Raw genomic sequence first — 16,002 nt, 5'->3', positions numbered from 1 at the left:
GCTATTAGTTAAGTACTATTGTACCAAACTTGTCCTAATGTAATGTAACTAGTGGCTTGGGATAAAACTTCCAGTGGAGTTTAAAATGTGCTATAACTCTGAACAGATGATTGTACAATCAAGCAATGGAATATTCTTGCAGCTATAAAAAAGAATGAAGACATTTAATATACTATTATGGAAAGGTCACCACAATGTCAGTCAAACAAAACAAAAAGTATGTAAAGCAGTGTGTATAGCTTTTGCCTTTTTAGAAAAGAGGAAGAAAATTAAGATTATGTATTTAATTTTTTTGTATATGCCTAAAGAAACTATAACAAACAGCAACAAGAAGCTACCAGTCGGGTGAGAGGCAGAGGGGAACAATGGTGGGACAGACTTTTCACTGTGTAGTATTTTATTTCTTTTAACTTTTGAACCATGTGAATTACCTACGAAAAACTTAAATTAAAAATGCTGTATCTCAAACAACTTAGAAGGAAGTGAAAATGATGTGCTCTGGAAACTGTGGATGAAGTCAAATGTAACTCCAATGGTAAAGACAATGACATTAAAAATGCATAAAATATGAATAGAAAAAATATATATGATTTAAAATATCTATACATAATATTAAATAGTATAAATAAAAGTTTGTTCCACCTCTAGCTTCAAAAATTAACATAGTCCAAAGCATTTCTTAGCCTATTTTAATTTGGGCTTAGAAATCCAAAGAAAACAAACTGAATAAAAAGTGAAAGTCTCACCTCTGGCTCCCAACCACCCGAACTTTTCTTATGCATTTACATGCATATGTATAAGCATATAGTTGTCCTACAATTGGCTTTTTTCACTAAACTGTGCCTTTCTATTTTCAGGATACACATGTAGACCGACTTTCTCCTTTAGTGGCTACACTGTTTCTAATATGGATGTAACCTAATTTATTCAACCATTATGTTTTGCTAAGCTACTTCCAATTTTTTGCTTTTAAACTGTCCTGCTATGAATATCCTTATTCACATTTTTTCATTTTTACAGGATATATAAGTATGGAACTAAGGAAATTTAATAGGACTATTGAAGAACACAGAAGAGGTAGCAGAGCCAGCAGGTAAGAGGATGAAACAATAACTGAAATGGAAGGGCAAAAATAAACAAATTTAACTTTAAAAGTATATAAACTTTTGTACAATCAAAATTCACAATGCTAACATAAAAAAGGATACAGAATGGGTTAAAAGTTTGTAACAAATATGAAAATAGACTATAATCAGGATCCCAATAACTAAATTGGCAATAAAAGGAAATTAAAGTATAGTAGAATAAAAATAATAGCTACTAACATGTAACTATTACATTAGGTATTTTACAGAAAACAAATTTTAAAAATGAAGGCGACGAAGCTCTAGGGAAACCTGACAACTGAGGGAAAGCAGTTTGATAACACCTATTAAGCTCCATTTAAAAACCTGTTTTTGATTCATTAGTCCCATGTTTGGAAATTTACTCTATGGAAATAATTCAGAGGGAAGGTTGAGTGTGAGAAGGTGATTTTAAACAAAGTTGATCACAGTGTTATTTAGACATTAAAAAAACTGAAACCTGATGTCAACAATAATAAAACATTTATGAGGATAGACAACGTAAGAATGTGTATAAAAATAAAGTGAAAAAATCAGAAGACAATGGAAATAGTGGGTATGTAAAGGTGATGGAATTATGAATATCATTAACCATTAATGTCTTCACGAAGCATATATTTTTAAATAGCTAATGTGTATATAAAATAGTAAGGAAACAAGTTTCTAGGGAAGACTGGAGCAGTAATTTCCCTGAATGGGACTAGTTTTTACAGACATCATGGGATGCCAAAATCCCTGATTAAACACTAACAGATACCAAGTTCAGCATTAGTGTAATCAAAATAGTAATGAACCAAGTTTCACAGCACAATAATGTGTAACAAACTAATGGTTCTATCATTAACATATGTTTTTATTTAATATAAAGACACACTTCAGGGTAGACACAAAGTACTAAATGGAATGTAACAAAAAATAACTTATTTTTGTATTGCTGCATAATACTTACCAAGTAATAACTGTAGTATATAAAATATAAGTCCAAAGACACTGTTTGGCTGGTTTAATACACCATCCTTTCCAAAAATGGAACCCAAAAGACCAAATCCTCGACCCCATCTGTAAAATAAGGAAAACCAGTAACCCTATATTTGAGTTTTCCTATTTTGAAAAATGTAAAATTATCTGAGAATGTTATGCCAATATACCCATCTGATTCTCTAAATTGCCAATTTCTATAGTCTCTTTACCAAAGGGTAGGACAAAGTACTCTTTTTTTGATGGCATTAGTATTTGCAGAGGAAGGGCTCTCTCAAAAAAATTTTTTTATTTATTGATTTGAGAGAGACACTGATTTGTTGTTCCACTTATTTATGCATTCATTGGTTAATTCTTGTGTATGCGCAGACCAGGGATCAACCCTGCAACCTTGGCATATTGGGATAACGCTCTAACCAACTGAGCTACCCAGCCAGGGCTGGGCTCTCTCAGTTTCAGCTACAGTTTCTTAGCAGTGGCACCACTGACATTTTGGGCTAATTTTTTGTGGTAGGAGGCAGTTCAGTGCATCACAGGGTGCTTAGTAGTATCTTTTGTCCCTACCCATTATATGCTAGTAGTACCCTGCCAGTTGTGACAATCAAAAATATCTTCACCTCGCCAGACGTGGCTCAGCGGTTGAGCATCGACCTAGGATCCAGGAGATCGAGGTTCGATTCCTGGTCAGGGCACATGCCCAGGTTGAGGACTCGATCCCCAGTCGGGGGCATGCAGGAGGCAGCCAATCAATGACTCTCCATCATTGATGTTTCTATCTCTCTCTCCCTCTCCTTTCCTCTCTCTGAAATCATTAAAGATATATTAAAAAAAACAAAAAACAAAACTTTCAACCATTGCCAAATGTCCTCTGGGGGCAGTTGAAATCATTGATGTAAACTCTCCTATCTGTTCATTCAAAGTAGACAGACAGAGAGGCAGGTCCAAAATGGTGGCGTAGGAGGATGCAGAGCTTGCCCCTCCCAAAAACACATCCAGTGTACACCTATGTTTAGAGCAATTCCTCCTGAGAGCCAACTGAATAGCTTCTGCACAATAAACAATAGAGAGACACCACATAGAGAAGTCTGGGGAACCGCAGGAGCTCTCCAGAAGCTGAGGAAACTCTCCAGGAATAGAGAACCACTGTTTACATTTTCCCTGTACCCGGATAACAAGTGGGAGCTCTATCCAGGTTCTCTGGCCAACCTGCAGGGCTGCCCTAAATCTGCGCCTGGCCAGGCAGCAGATGAGGCACCACCACACACACCCACTACAACCAGCCTGCCAAAACCCATCTGGTACACAGTCTACACAGAGGGTACTTTTCAAGACTGGGAGAGAATCTAACTCATAGGAATAAACACAGGAAGTCAAACAAAATGGGGAGATAGATAATATGCCCCTAATGAATAGGGAAATACCCCCCCCCAAAACCTAATGAAATGGAGATAAGTAATTTGCCTGATATACAATTGAAAGTAATGGTCATAAGAATGCTCAACAAACTTGAGAGTAGAATAGAAGAACTCAGAGAACACTTCAAAAAGTTTAAAAATGTAATAAAGAACCAATCAGGGATGAAGAATAAAGTAACTGAAATGAATAATACATTAGAAGGAATCAACAGCAATACAGTTAATACAAAAGAACAAGTTAGTGAGAGTAAAAGTGACCTCTGTGATAACATATATCAAGCGCTCTAAAATTCACATTACAGGAATTCTGGGAGAAGAGACAGAGAAAGGGGAAGAAAGTATATTTGAAGAAATAATGGCTGAAAAGCTTTCCTAATCTGAGGAAGGAAACAGACATCCAGGTCCAGGAAGCACAGAGTTACAAACAAGATGAACCCAAAGAGGCCCACACTAAGACACATTGTAACTAAAATGGGAAAAGTTAAGGATAAAGAGTCAATCTTAAAGGCAAGAGTGAAAAAACAAGTCACGTATAAGCGAAACCCCATGGGCTATCTATCAGCTTATTTCTCAGCACCAACCCTATAGGCCAGAAGGAAGTAGCAGGAACCTATAACCTAGAATACTATATCTGACCAGGTTATCATTCAGAACTGAAGGAACAATATAGAGTTTCACAGACAGGCATATCCCTGGCCATGAGGCTCAGAACAAACCCCTGACCTTTCATATCACTGGTCATGCATTTCAGACCCACCTCCCACTTTCCCTCCATAGAGATAAACATCTAGACCTCAGCTGTATTTCAGCTCCAGGCACAGAAAAGCAGCAAAACCAGGCAGGCGATGCCAGGACCAACTGTGATGACCAATGACCCCCCTGCTCTGGTGCTGACCAATGACTCCCTGCCCTGGTGCCGACCAATCAGTAGAGATACCACACCCCTGAAGGGGCACACCTAGAAAAGTTGACAAATATTCTATTAAGACCCTCCCCTAAACTCCCAGCCTTTAAAACCCTCAAGACAAAGGACCCAGCACGCTCTCTCCCTCCCAGGAGCACACCTGCACCTCCTGAACACTAAGGGACCCCCATGAGACTTACAACCAACCAGGGGAGTAATGGGCAGCATCAGCTCGTCCTGGGCTAACCCCCTGAACCTGTCCACAAGGCCACCTTTTCTCTGACTCTCCAGTGAGCTGACAGCAGCCCCGCCTTGACATTTCTTTCACTGTGACTTTTAGTTCTCAGTGAGCCAAAGCAGTCATACCTAGTCTCTCTCCTGTTTCTTCTTCTATCCTAGGCCCTTCCTTGTTTCACTATCCCCAGCTTTAATAAATGTACTCTCAAAAACACCCGGACTCATACTGTGAAATCTTTCCTGCACAAAGTCAAGAACACATACACTACAGGTCGGCCCCAGGCGGACCTGCTCCATGCCATCCCTTTCTGGTAACAAAAGTTGGAGACTTTAATAATCCACTTACCTCAATGGAGATATCATCTAGAAGAAAATTAATAAGGAAATAATGGCTATAATGCCACCTTAGACCCAACTAACTTAATAGACATTTATAAAATATTTCATCTCAAAACTGCAGATTATACATTTTTCTCAAATGCACATGGAACATTTTCCAGGATAGACCACATATTAGGCCACAAAACAGACTTCATTCAAAACAACAAATTATATCAATTATATCAAGCATATTTTCTGACTACAATGGCATGAAACTAGAAATCAACTACAGGAAGAAAACTGGAAAAAACACAAATATGTGGAGATTAAATAACATGCTACTAAACAAACAATGGATGAAAGATTAAACAGGAAATAAAAAACTACCTTGAGGAAAAAGAAAACCCCACAACTTTAAAAAATTTATGGGATGCAGCAAAGGCAGTTCTAAGAGGGAAGTTCATAGTATATAGGCCTATCTCAAGAAACAGAAAAAAATCCCAAATAAACTATCTAACTTTACACCTAAAGGAATTTAAAAAAGAACAAACAAAACCCAAAGTAAGTAGAAGAAAGATAATAATAAAGAGTGGAAAGGAATAAAACAGAGACTAAAAAACATAATAGAAAAGATCGATGAAACTAAGAGCTGGTTCTTTGAAAGGATAAAAAAAATAAAAAATCGACAAACCTCTTGCAAGACTCATCAAGAAAGAGAGAGCCCAAATCAATAAAATCAGATACTAAAGAGGAGATTACAACCAACACCACAGAAATACAAAGGACATTAAAGAATATCAAAGAAATATAAATGGCATATATATATGGCATATATAAATGGCATTATATATGGCATATAATGAACAATTATATGCCAACAAATTGGACAATCTAGAAAAAAAAAAATTTCTAGAAACATAAAAACTTCCAAGACTAAATCAGCAAGAAACAGAGAACTGAACAGACCAGTTACTAGCAGTGAAATTTAAGCAGTAATAAAAAAACTCCCAACAAACAAAAGCCCAGATGGCTTCACAGGTAAATTCTACCAAATATTTAAAAAATTAAAATCTATCCTTCTCAAACTAGTCCAAAAAACTGAAGAGAAAGGAATGCTTCCAAACTCATTCTACGTCAGTATTACCCAATACCAAAACAAAAGACGCTACAAAAAAAGAGAATTACAAGTCAATATTCCTGATGAACATAGAGGCAAAAATTCTCAACAAAATACTAGCAAACTGAATTCAACAATGCATTAAAATGTTTATATACCACAATCAAGTGGGATTTGTACCAGGGATACAAGGGTGGTTCAAAATCCACAAAATAATATTATTCATCTCATCAACAAAACCAAGGATAAAAACCATACAATCACCTCAATAGATGCAGAAAAGCATTTGACAAAATTCAACATCCATTTATGATAAAAACCCTCAACAAAGTGGGCAGAAGGTACTTACCTCAACATGATAAAGGCTATATACAACATTATAGTCAATGGTGAAAAGCTGAAAGCTTTTCCTCTAAGATCAGGAACAAGACAAGATGTTCATACTAAAAACAATTATTCAATATAGTATTAGAAACCTTAGCCACAGCAATAAGAGAATAAAAGGCATCCATTTGAAAGGAAGAAGTAAAACTTACTATATACAGATAACATGATACACTATATAAAAAAACCCTAAAGAATACATTAAAAATTAATAGAATAAGTGAATTCAGGAAAGTCACAGAACACACAATAAATATACAGAAACCCATTGTGTTTTTATACACTAATAATGATCAGAAGGAGAAATAAGAAAAGAATCCCATTTATAATTGCATCTAAAAGAATAAAATACCTAGGAATAAATTCAACAAAATAGGTGAAAGAGCTGTACTCTGAAAACTGTAAGACATTAAAAAAAACCCTCAATAGAACACAAATAAATGGGAGACTATACCATGCTCATGGACTAAAAGGATTAATATTATTAAAATGACATAATACTCAAAGCAATCTAAAGATGTAATGCAATCCCTATCAAAATACTGATGGCATTCTTCTCAAAACTAGAACAAAATAATCGTAAAATTTATATGGAATCATGGAAGTTCTCGAATAGCCAAAACGATTTTGAAGAAAAAAACCAAAGTTGGAGGTATCATGCTCCTTGATTTCAGACTATACTACAAAGCTATAATTATCAAACTATACTACATAAACAGAAACATAGATCAATGGAACAGAATGGAGAGCCCAGAAATAAAGCCTTGTTTATATGGTCAATTAATCTATGACAAAGGTGTCATAGAATATACAATGGAGAAATGTCAGTTTCTTCAACAAGTGGTGCTGGGAAAATTAAACAAATACATGCCAAAAAATAAAACTGTAGCACTTTCTTACACCACATACAATAATAAACTCAAAATGGATTAAATATTTAAATGTAAAACTAGAAACCATAAACTCCTAGACGAAAACATAGGTAATAAGTCTGAGTAATACCTTTGTGGATATGTCCCCTTGAGCAAGGGAAACAAAAGCAAAAATAAACAAATGACACCCGGCCAGTCTGGCTCAGTGGTTGAGCATCGTCTCATGTACCAAGAGGTCACTGGTTCAATTCCTGGTTAGGGCACATGCCCGGGTTGGGGGCTCAATCCCTGGTGGGGGCCATGCGGGAGGCAGTTGATCTATGTTTCTCTCTCATCGATGCTTCCCTCTCTCTCCCCCCTTTCCTCTTCCTCTCTCTCTAAAAATCAATAAAAACATATTTTAAAACATAAAATAAGTGGAACTTCATCAAACTAAAAAGCTTCTGTACAATGAAGAGAAGCTTCAAGAAAACAAAAAGACAACCTACTGAATGGGAGAATGTATTTGCAAATGATATATCCGATAAGGGATTGATATCCAAAATACATAAGGAACTCATACAACACAATAACAAAAAATAAAAATAAACCAACAGTCTTATTAAAAATAGGCAGATGACACAAAGAGAGATTTCTCCAAAAAAGGTGTACAGACGACCAACAAACATGAAAAGATGCTATATACATCACTAATTATCAGGAAAATGCAAATCAAAACCACAATGAAATACCACCCACTCCAGTCAGAATGGCTATTATCAAAATGTCAACAAATAACATGTGTTGGTGAGGATATGGAGAAAAGGGGACCCTCATGTCCTACTGTTGTTTGTGGGACTGCAACCTGGTGTAGCGACTATGGAAAACAGTATGGAGATTCCTCCAAAAAGTAAAAGTAGATCTACCACATGACCCAGCAATTACACTTCTGGATATTTATCCAAAGAAAATGAAAATACTTATTTAAAAAGATACATGTACCTTATGTTCACTGCAGCATTACTTATAATAACCAAGATATGGAAGCAACCTAGATATCAACTGATAGATGAATGAATAAAGAGGTGATAATACAATGGGGTATTACACAGCAATAAAAAAGAATGAAATGTTTTCATTTATGATGACATGGATGGACCTAGAAGATATTATGCTAAGTGAAATAAGTCAGAGAAAGACAAATACCATATGGTTTCACTTTTAAGTGGAATCTAGAAAAACAAAATGAACAAACAAAACAAAAACAGACTCAGAGAAACAGAGATCAAACTGGTGGTTGCCAGAAATGTTCAACATCATTAGCCTTAGGGAAATAAAAATTAAAACCAAGTATCACTATACATGTATCAGACTGGTTAAAATAAAAAAATAGCAACCACACCAAATGTTGGTGAAAATAAGGAAAATTTGCATCTCTCAGGCATCGTTGCTAGGAATATAAAATAGTACAGCCTCTCAGGGAAACAGTTTGGCAGTCTCTTATAAAAGAAAATATGCAACTTCCATATGACCCAACAATTACACTCTTGGGCATTTAACCCAGAGAAATAAAAACTTATGTGCACTCTGAAACCTGTGTTCATAGCAGCTGTCACAGCAGCTTTATCTGTAATAGTCAAAAACTGGGAACAACCTAGATGTCCCTCAACAGGTAAATGGGTAAACAAACTCTGGTATGTCCACACCAGGAAAAAAACAGTACTTAGCAATGAAAGGAACAAACTATAGATGCATGCAACTCGAATAGATTGCAAGAGAATTTGTTGAGTGAAAAAGAGCCAGTTCCATAAGGCTACACACTGCATGATTCCATTTGTATATCATTCTTGAAATGACAAAATTATGAAATGGAGAGCAGACTAGTGGTTGCCTGGGGTTAAGAGAAAATGGGAGTGGGAGGGAGACTATACAGGGCAGCATGAGGAGTCCTCCTGAGAGTAGGAATGTTCCTTCTTGACTGCACCAACGCTAATATTCTATTATGACATTATACTCTAGTTCTGCAAGAGGGTACCACTGGGAGAAACTAGATAAAGACCACAAAGAGTCTCTCTGTATTAATTCTTACAACTGCATGTGAATCTACAACGATCTCTAAATAAAAAGTTTAATTTAAAAAAACAAGCAAGCACTGGCCGGTGTAATTCAGTGGTTGGAGCACTGGCCCATGCACTGAAGGGGTTGAGGGTTTGATTCCTGGTCAAGGGCATGTACCTGGGTTGCAGGCTAGATCCCCAGCCCTGTCCCTAGTTGGGGCGGGGGCAGGACACAACCAATTGATGTGTCTCTCTCCCATCAATGTTGCCCTCCCTCACTTCCATTCTCTCTCTAAAAAACAAACAAACAAAAATGTATGTAAACCAACAACTTTCACCAGGATATGCATTAGGAAACATATCCTGGGAACATATCTTTAAATATAGAACAGTATCAGAAACTACAGGTTTTTCCTAGAACCGTATCTCAAGAGTATAAAACTGATACATTACATTTGCAGTTTAACTTCAAATTTTGCATTTAACTTCACATTTTCAGAATCTTATTTTCTTACTTTAAAAATGATTATTAAATTCTGATTTGATAAAATTTGATACAAATATCAAACTAACATTTACTTTCAATAAAAACCTTTAAAGACAACTTTAATTCTGAATAAGTGTGCTTTTAAGAATACCAAAAAGAAAACACCTAGTCATAGTTAAAGTCCATTACACAAAGCACTCAATAAAACCTCAACTTTGGTTCTGAAGATAAACTACCTAAAAACAGGGATAAATAAGTGATTATTAGTCACACTATTTTAACAGTACTCTGTGTCCAAGAAATAGAGTGAAACCTCTTCATAATGATGATGAGAGATAAAAATAATCCCAATTTTACAATCAAGAGCCATGAATATTTTTACTGTACAGTTATACACTTCAAGAAACACAGAATATCTTGTTTAGTAGCACTGCATATAGACACATTACACAATATATCACACTCAAAAACATATTAAAAATAAAATATTAAAAAATATGCAATGTTTAATTTTGATGTATGGTAATATAAGATAAGACAAATAAAAGTACATTTAAGTTTATTCAGATGCATTCATTTAATATTCAAGTGCGGAAAAGTAGCCTGCCACACGGGCGAGTTCTGGCTTGAAATAGCTAGTGAGCAACGTGTTAAACAGGCTGTGTGACTTTGGGTAAGTCACTTCATCTTGGACTATGAATTCTCCATTTATAAAATGGAGATGATTATGGTACCTAATTCATAGTACTGTTCTGAAAAATAACTGTTAAGAATAATTATGTAATGGTTTAATATAAAAATATAAGCATGTATACAACAAGACCGGCTATCTGGCATTCTCTCTTCAAGGCCCAATGGTTATGAAATAGCATGCATTTATATAAAGTTTTTTTTTCTTTCACAAACATTTGCACACTTTATTAAAACATTTAAAATTTGATACTAAATGTTGTATTATGTTTTATATTTTATGGAAATACTATAATTAACTGAAGATACTGTTGGTGAATATTAGGCTGTTTCTACTTCTCATGATTATAAAGCATTAAATGAACATACTGTGCAAAAGTCTGTCTGTATATTATATTATTTCCTTAAGACAGACTACAAAGAGAGAAATGACTTGATCAACTGTCATAAATATCTTGAAAACTATTGTTATTGTGTAAAAAAGCTACACCAATTTGTAATTCTACCATCAGTCCCTGAAATGTCCTAACAATATAGCTAGAACCAGACAAATGGTAAACATGTTTTTACACATAAATAGAAAAGTTACTGTAGAGCAAATCAAGTCATTTAAAAATAGGAGAATGACATCAACACAAGTTGCATGGCTTACAGGCAATTTTCTCTAGCATGTTAAAATTTTATACCACTGAATAAAAGTAGCTGAATGCAAAGTAGATGCAGCAGGCCACAGAGAAAATGTAGTCAGCACCACCATTTGGCCTTGTGTGTTCTGGAGATAACTTAGTGTGCGATGATCTCCAGTCTTTTGCTATTGGCTCCATAATTCTCCATCCATCAAGCTTCCTTCACATTTTCCCCTTCACCCTCCAGGTAAAGTCCTACATTTACAATTTCATTCATTCATTTGTTCATTCACTCACTTATTATTTAACAAGCCTTTTAATTCTGCCAGCGCTTTTATTACACTTATTGTAGCTTTTCTCTTAATCATCTGGTTTCAAAGTTACATAGATTTTGTTTTTGTTTTTTTGTGTGTTTTTTTGGGTTTTTTAAAAATATATCTTTATTGATTTCCGAGAGAGGAAAGGAGAGGGAGAGAGAGAGATAGAAACATCAATGATGAGAGAGTCATTGATCGAGCCCACAACCCGGACATGTGCCCTGACCGGGAATGGAACCCTGATCGCCTGGATCCTAGGTTGACGCTCAACCGCTGAGCCACGCCCGGCCGGGCCAGTTACACAGATTTTGAGTGGTCTACCCCATCCCTTGTTTTCCTATAATCATTATTTACATATAGAAAAGTACAAGTTGACCCTTTAACAACATGGGTTTAAATTGCTCTGGCCCACTTATACCTGGATTTTTTCCAATAAATACTGTAATGTATTTTCTCTTCCTTATGATTTTCTTACCATTTGCTTTACTCTAGCTTACTTGTAAAAATACAATACAAATATCGTATTTTATTACACGTATACATGTTATTGTATTATACTGAGTAAAATACACATAACATACAAAACATGTGTTAACTGTGTTGTTGGTAAGGTTTCTAGTCAACAGTAGGCTATTAGTAGTTAAGTTTTGAGGGAGTCAAAAGATCTATGTGGCTTCCCGGAGCTTGTCAGGTTTAGCATGTGGCTCCTTTTTGTCCACAAAGGTCATATGGCCAAGCCCAGATTCAAATTGGGCCAGAACTACAGAGAAAGGCAGAGAGCATGCATATAGAGAGGACATTGATTGAGACCATTAATGCAATTACCAAGAAAGCCACTGATTGAGACTTTAGCAACCCTAAAGTTAAAGCAATGCCTGTAGGACAAACCATGTCACTAGCATGCCAAAGGTGACATGGGAAGCCAGTACTCTGCTTTGACATTGGGTGTGAGTGAGACCTGTAACCAACAGAATATGGTGAAGGTGTCTGTCCCATGATTGTTACATTACATTAGAAAGAAACCAGAGCTGCATCAGCTCAGCCGTAGTGACCACATCTGGGAGGTAAAACAAAGCAAAGTAGGAGCAGCTCTGTTCCTTTGCCTCCAGCTGTGGCAGATGGTCCCAGTGCATCCTGCTGCTCTCCTGGCTAAAGGACCAGCGAGGTGACCCCTCTTGGGATGAATGTCTTTTTTGGAAGAGCTCCTCCTGGCAGCTTCAATGCCATGAAGACAACTTTTAATAAAGGAGATGAGGACACAGCAGCACTCATCATGGACAGCCTAAGACTGATAACAGAAATGGCTGTGAGCAGTATCTCAGTCGAGTCACTGTCATCTGCTGCACTGGCTTCAGATATGGCTTTGGAAATGGAATTGCTAGAAATTGCTCTGTCTCACTTCATGATCTCTTCAAATTCAGTTTCACTCCCACAGCGGGTGGAATGCCCAAATCTTGGCTGCCATGGTGTTTAAAGAGTGCAAAAGCCTCCCTGTAAATATCTGGCCGAGGCCCCCTATAGCATTTGGTAGGGAAAAGTAGGCTGGATTGAGATGAAGGGCAGGTGAAATGGCCCAGGGGGAGGGAGAGCTGCATGAGGAGGTAGTGGAGGAGTCATGAGGTGCTAGCACTGGATGCCAGGAGGAGGAAGAACTCCAAAGCTTGAGGAGAGAAGTGGTAGGGATGGAATTGGGGGTGGGAGCAGACCCATCAGGTGAAGGGCTGAGGTAGGCATAAGGTAGAGGGTGTGGCTCATCCGTAAGCAGAGTCACTAGAATCTTGGGCATGGTCCTCTAGAGCTATTCCCACTCTTGAGACTCAAACCTATTCATGTTTCTGAGCCTAGGCCTCACACTAGGACAGGTTCTTCTAGGTGGCTGGCCTCATGTCCACTTTTTTTCCTTCAAGAACTCCTACTGGCAGGAATTCCAAGTATTCGTGGACAGTATTCAGAGGCTGCCACTTCCTCAGCATACCTGGCCACTTGCTCCATTATCTGCAAATTTTAGTTCTGCCACATCACGGGTTCCTACCAAGTAACCTGGGTCAGCGGCTGGTCTCCCCATCAACTCCCATTACTCGTGAGCATGCCGTTTGCTAAGACTTGCCTTTCTTAAGTTATTATCATTCCTGTTTATTCTGCATCTGACTGGTATTTAATCTGTAGAAATTAAATGGTTCTGCTTCCACCTCTATCAGGATTAGATCCAGATCTGGAAATATTCTCTCCCTGGCAGATCCTAAGCCTTCCCACTTCCTTTGAGAAGCTTCCGGAATCCCATTTCCTTCGCATATCTTCTCTTAGAGGAGTACAATATTGTCCTGGATCCAGCCTCTCCAAATCCAGAATTCCTCAGAGTCCTCCTTCCCTGACCTCCATCTAGAGACCCTCAGCCCCTGGCAGGCCCTGAGATTGGGAAGGGTTGCTTAGATGTTCCTTTGTCCTGAGTGTTGTGGTTTTTCACTTAGAAATTCCACAGCATCAAAAATAATGTCTTTGCCCTCGCCAGTTTGGCTCAGTGGATAGCGCGTCGGCCTGCGGACTGAAGGGTCCAGGTTCGATTCTGGCCAAGGGCATGTACCTCGGTTGCAGGCTCGATCCCTGGCCCCAGTCCGGGTGCGAGCATTGGTGTGAGAGAGGCACAGTCGATGTCTCTCTCCCTTCTACTCTCTCTGAAAAGCAATGGAAAAATATCCTCAGGAGAGGATTAAAAAAAATAAAAATAACGTCTTTGTTATCCAGTTCCTAGCACAAGGTCATGCACAGAGAAACACTTAAAACAGTCTTTGTATGAAGACTGAGTGAGATGTAAATTCAGGAAACACAAATAAAAATTTTTAAGTGTGATATTTTTAATACCTAACAAGTGAACAGTATTTTGCCTTGGGTTAATATTAGGAGGCTCAGCGAGCAGATTCACACAGCTATAGTATACTCCTTAATGCTTAGAAGCCAAAAGTAATTTAAAAACATACAGACAATAAGTTATATGAATTAGAGGAGAATCACAGGCCCAACCACATTCCTATGTAATGTTGAATGTTCTGTGTGCTGTAAAGATAGTAATAACCTAGGGTCTACTACTAGTGGTATTCCTTTGTGTCTATACATCCCTAAAGGTGTAAGAAAAATTATGTCACTGGATAGGAGCTAGGTCCACTAAACAAATGTTTAAGGAATATTAAACATGAGTGGAATGATAAAGATAATCTAATTCAGCTCCCTGATTTTATACTCATAGACTCTGAGGTAAAGAGACTTGTTTGTGTAGGACACCCAACTAGTTAGTGGGATAGTGAGTCTTCCGACGGCTAGGCCCGTATCCTTCTAACAAGCTATGTGGATGCGGGGAGTAAGCCTGCTCATTCTCCTCAAGCTGCAGGCTTATCAGGAGGCCAGGAAGGACTTCTAAGGATCTATAGAAAGGGGGGCGGAAATTCCAAAATGCAGACTAAAGTTTTATGCACAAGGATTTTCATCAGAGGCTTTTAATAGCTAGAAAATTAGAAATTATCTAAATTCCAAGAATAAAGGGAACAGTTAAGTAAATAAAGAACATTGGAATGATAGATAATGCACAATGAAATGTTATGTAGTCATTCAAAGTATTCTTTAAAATTTCATACCGTGGGGAAAAGCAGGATACTAAATCTATGTGTATATTATTTCACCTATGTAGACATAAATATAAACAGAGAAAAAATACAGACAAAAGCATACTAAAAAAAAAAAAATTTATGTAGCCCTGGCCAGTGTGGCTAAGTTGGTTGGAGGGTCATCCTGTATACTTTGATATGTTAAGTTACTTTTCTTTTCTTTTTTACTTTAAATGTTTTTACTGACTTCAGAGAGGAAGGGAGGAGAGAGACACACACACAAATCGATGATGAGAAACATCCATTGGCTGCCTCCTGCATACCTCCCACCTTGGGGGCTGAGCCCACAACCCGGACATGTACCCTGACCGGAAATCGAACCTGTGACCTTCTGGTGCACAGGACAACGCCCAACAACTGAGCCACACCAGCCAGGCTGTTATGTCACTTTTAAGTTATAAACTCCTAGCCCTGTTATTTTTAAGGCTTAATTCCACAGAAAGTGAGTTTTTTTCAGGAACATGTTATATCAGAAATGCCTATAATAATGACTAATTTCTTTTGTGCACAAACTGCTTTTTTGGAGTTAATAATTAATAGTTTTTTATTTTCTTTTCTTCTTCTTAAATATGTTTTTATTGATTTCAGAGAGAGAGAGAAAAACATCAATGATGAGATAGTCATTGATCAGCTGCCTCCTGCAGGCCCCCTACTGGGGATCAAGCCTGCAACCTGCGCATGTGCCCTGACCAGGAATTGAACTGTGACCTCCTGGTTCATAGGTTGACACTCAACCACTGAGCCACATCCGCTAGGCCATATTTTTTGTTTTTCTATGCTACATCATTTATTTTTCAAAATCCTCATAAGCAATATCTTCAGCAAGGTTAACCATATC

The 16,002-nt window shown here is 37.4% G+C and overlaps 1 protein-coding gene across 4 annotated transcripts in view; it reads right to left on the bottom strand.

Annotated features, from left to right (window-relative positions):
* The window catches only part of VKORC1L1 (vitamin K epoxide reductase complex subunit 1 like 1), a 69,658-nt gene that overhangs the window by 7,494 nt on the left and 46,162 nt on the right, over positions 1 to 16,002 (bottom strand). For 3 of the 4 annotated variants that reach the window (XR_013998460.1, XM_081132610.1, XM_081132609.1), the window contains exon 2: positions 2,074 to 2,183. The exons of the other annotated variant lie outside the window; for it this stretch is intronic. Coding sequence is in view for 2 of the 3 variants with exons in the window: in XM_081132610.1 (XP_080988736.1) it covers positions 2,074 to 2,183 (110 nt within the window). In the remaining variant the exon portion in view is untranslated. The remainder of the gene's footprint in view (positions 1 to 2,073; positions 2,184 to 16,002) is intronic. 4 annotated transcript variants of the gene reach the window in all.

Source organism: Miniopterus schreibersii (assembly GCF_964146895.1).
Source record: "Miniopterus schreibersii genome assembly, chromosome: 3".
Taxonomy (NCBI): Eukaryota; Metazoa; Chordata; class Mammalia; order Chiroptera; family Miniopteridae; genus Miniopterus; species Miniopterus schreibersii.
This window is presented reverse-complemented; position numbering and strand designations above follow the sequence as displayed.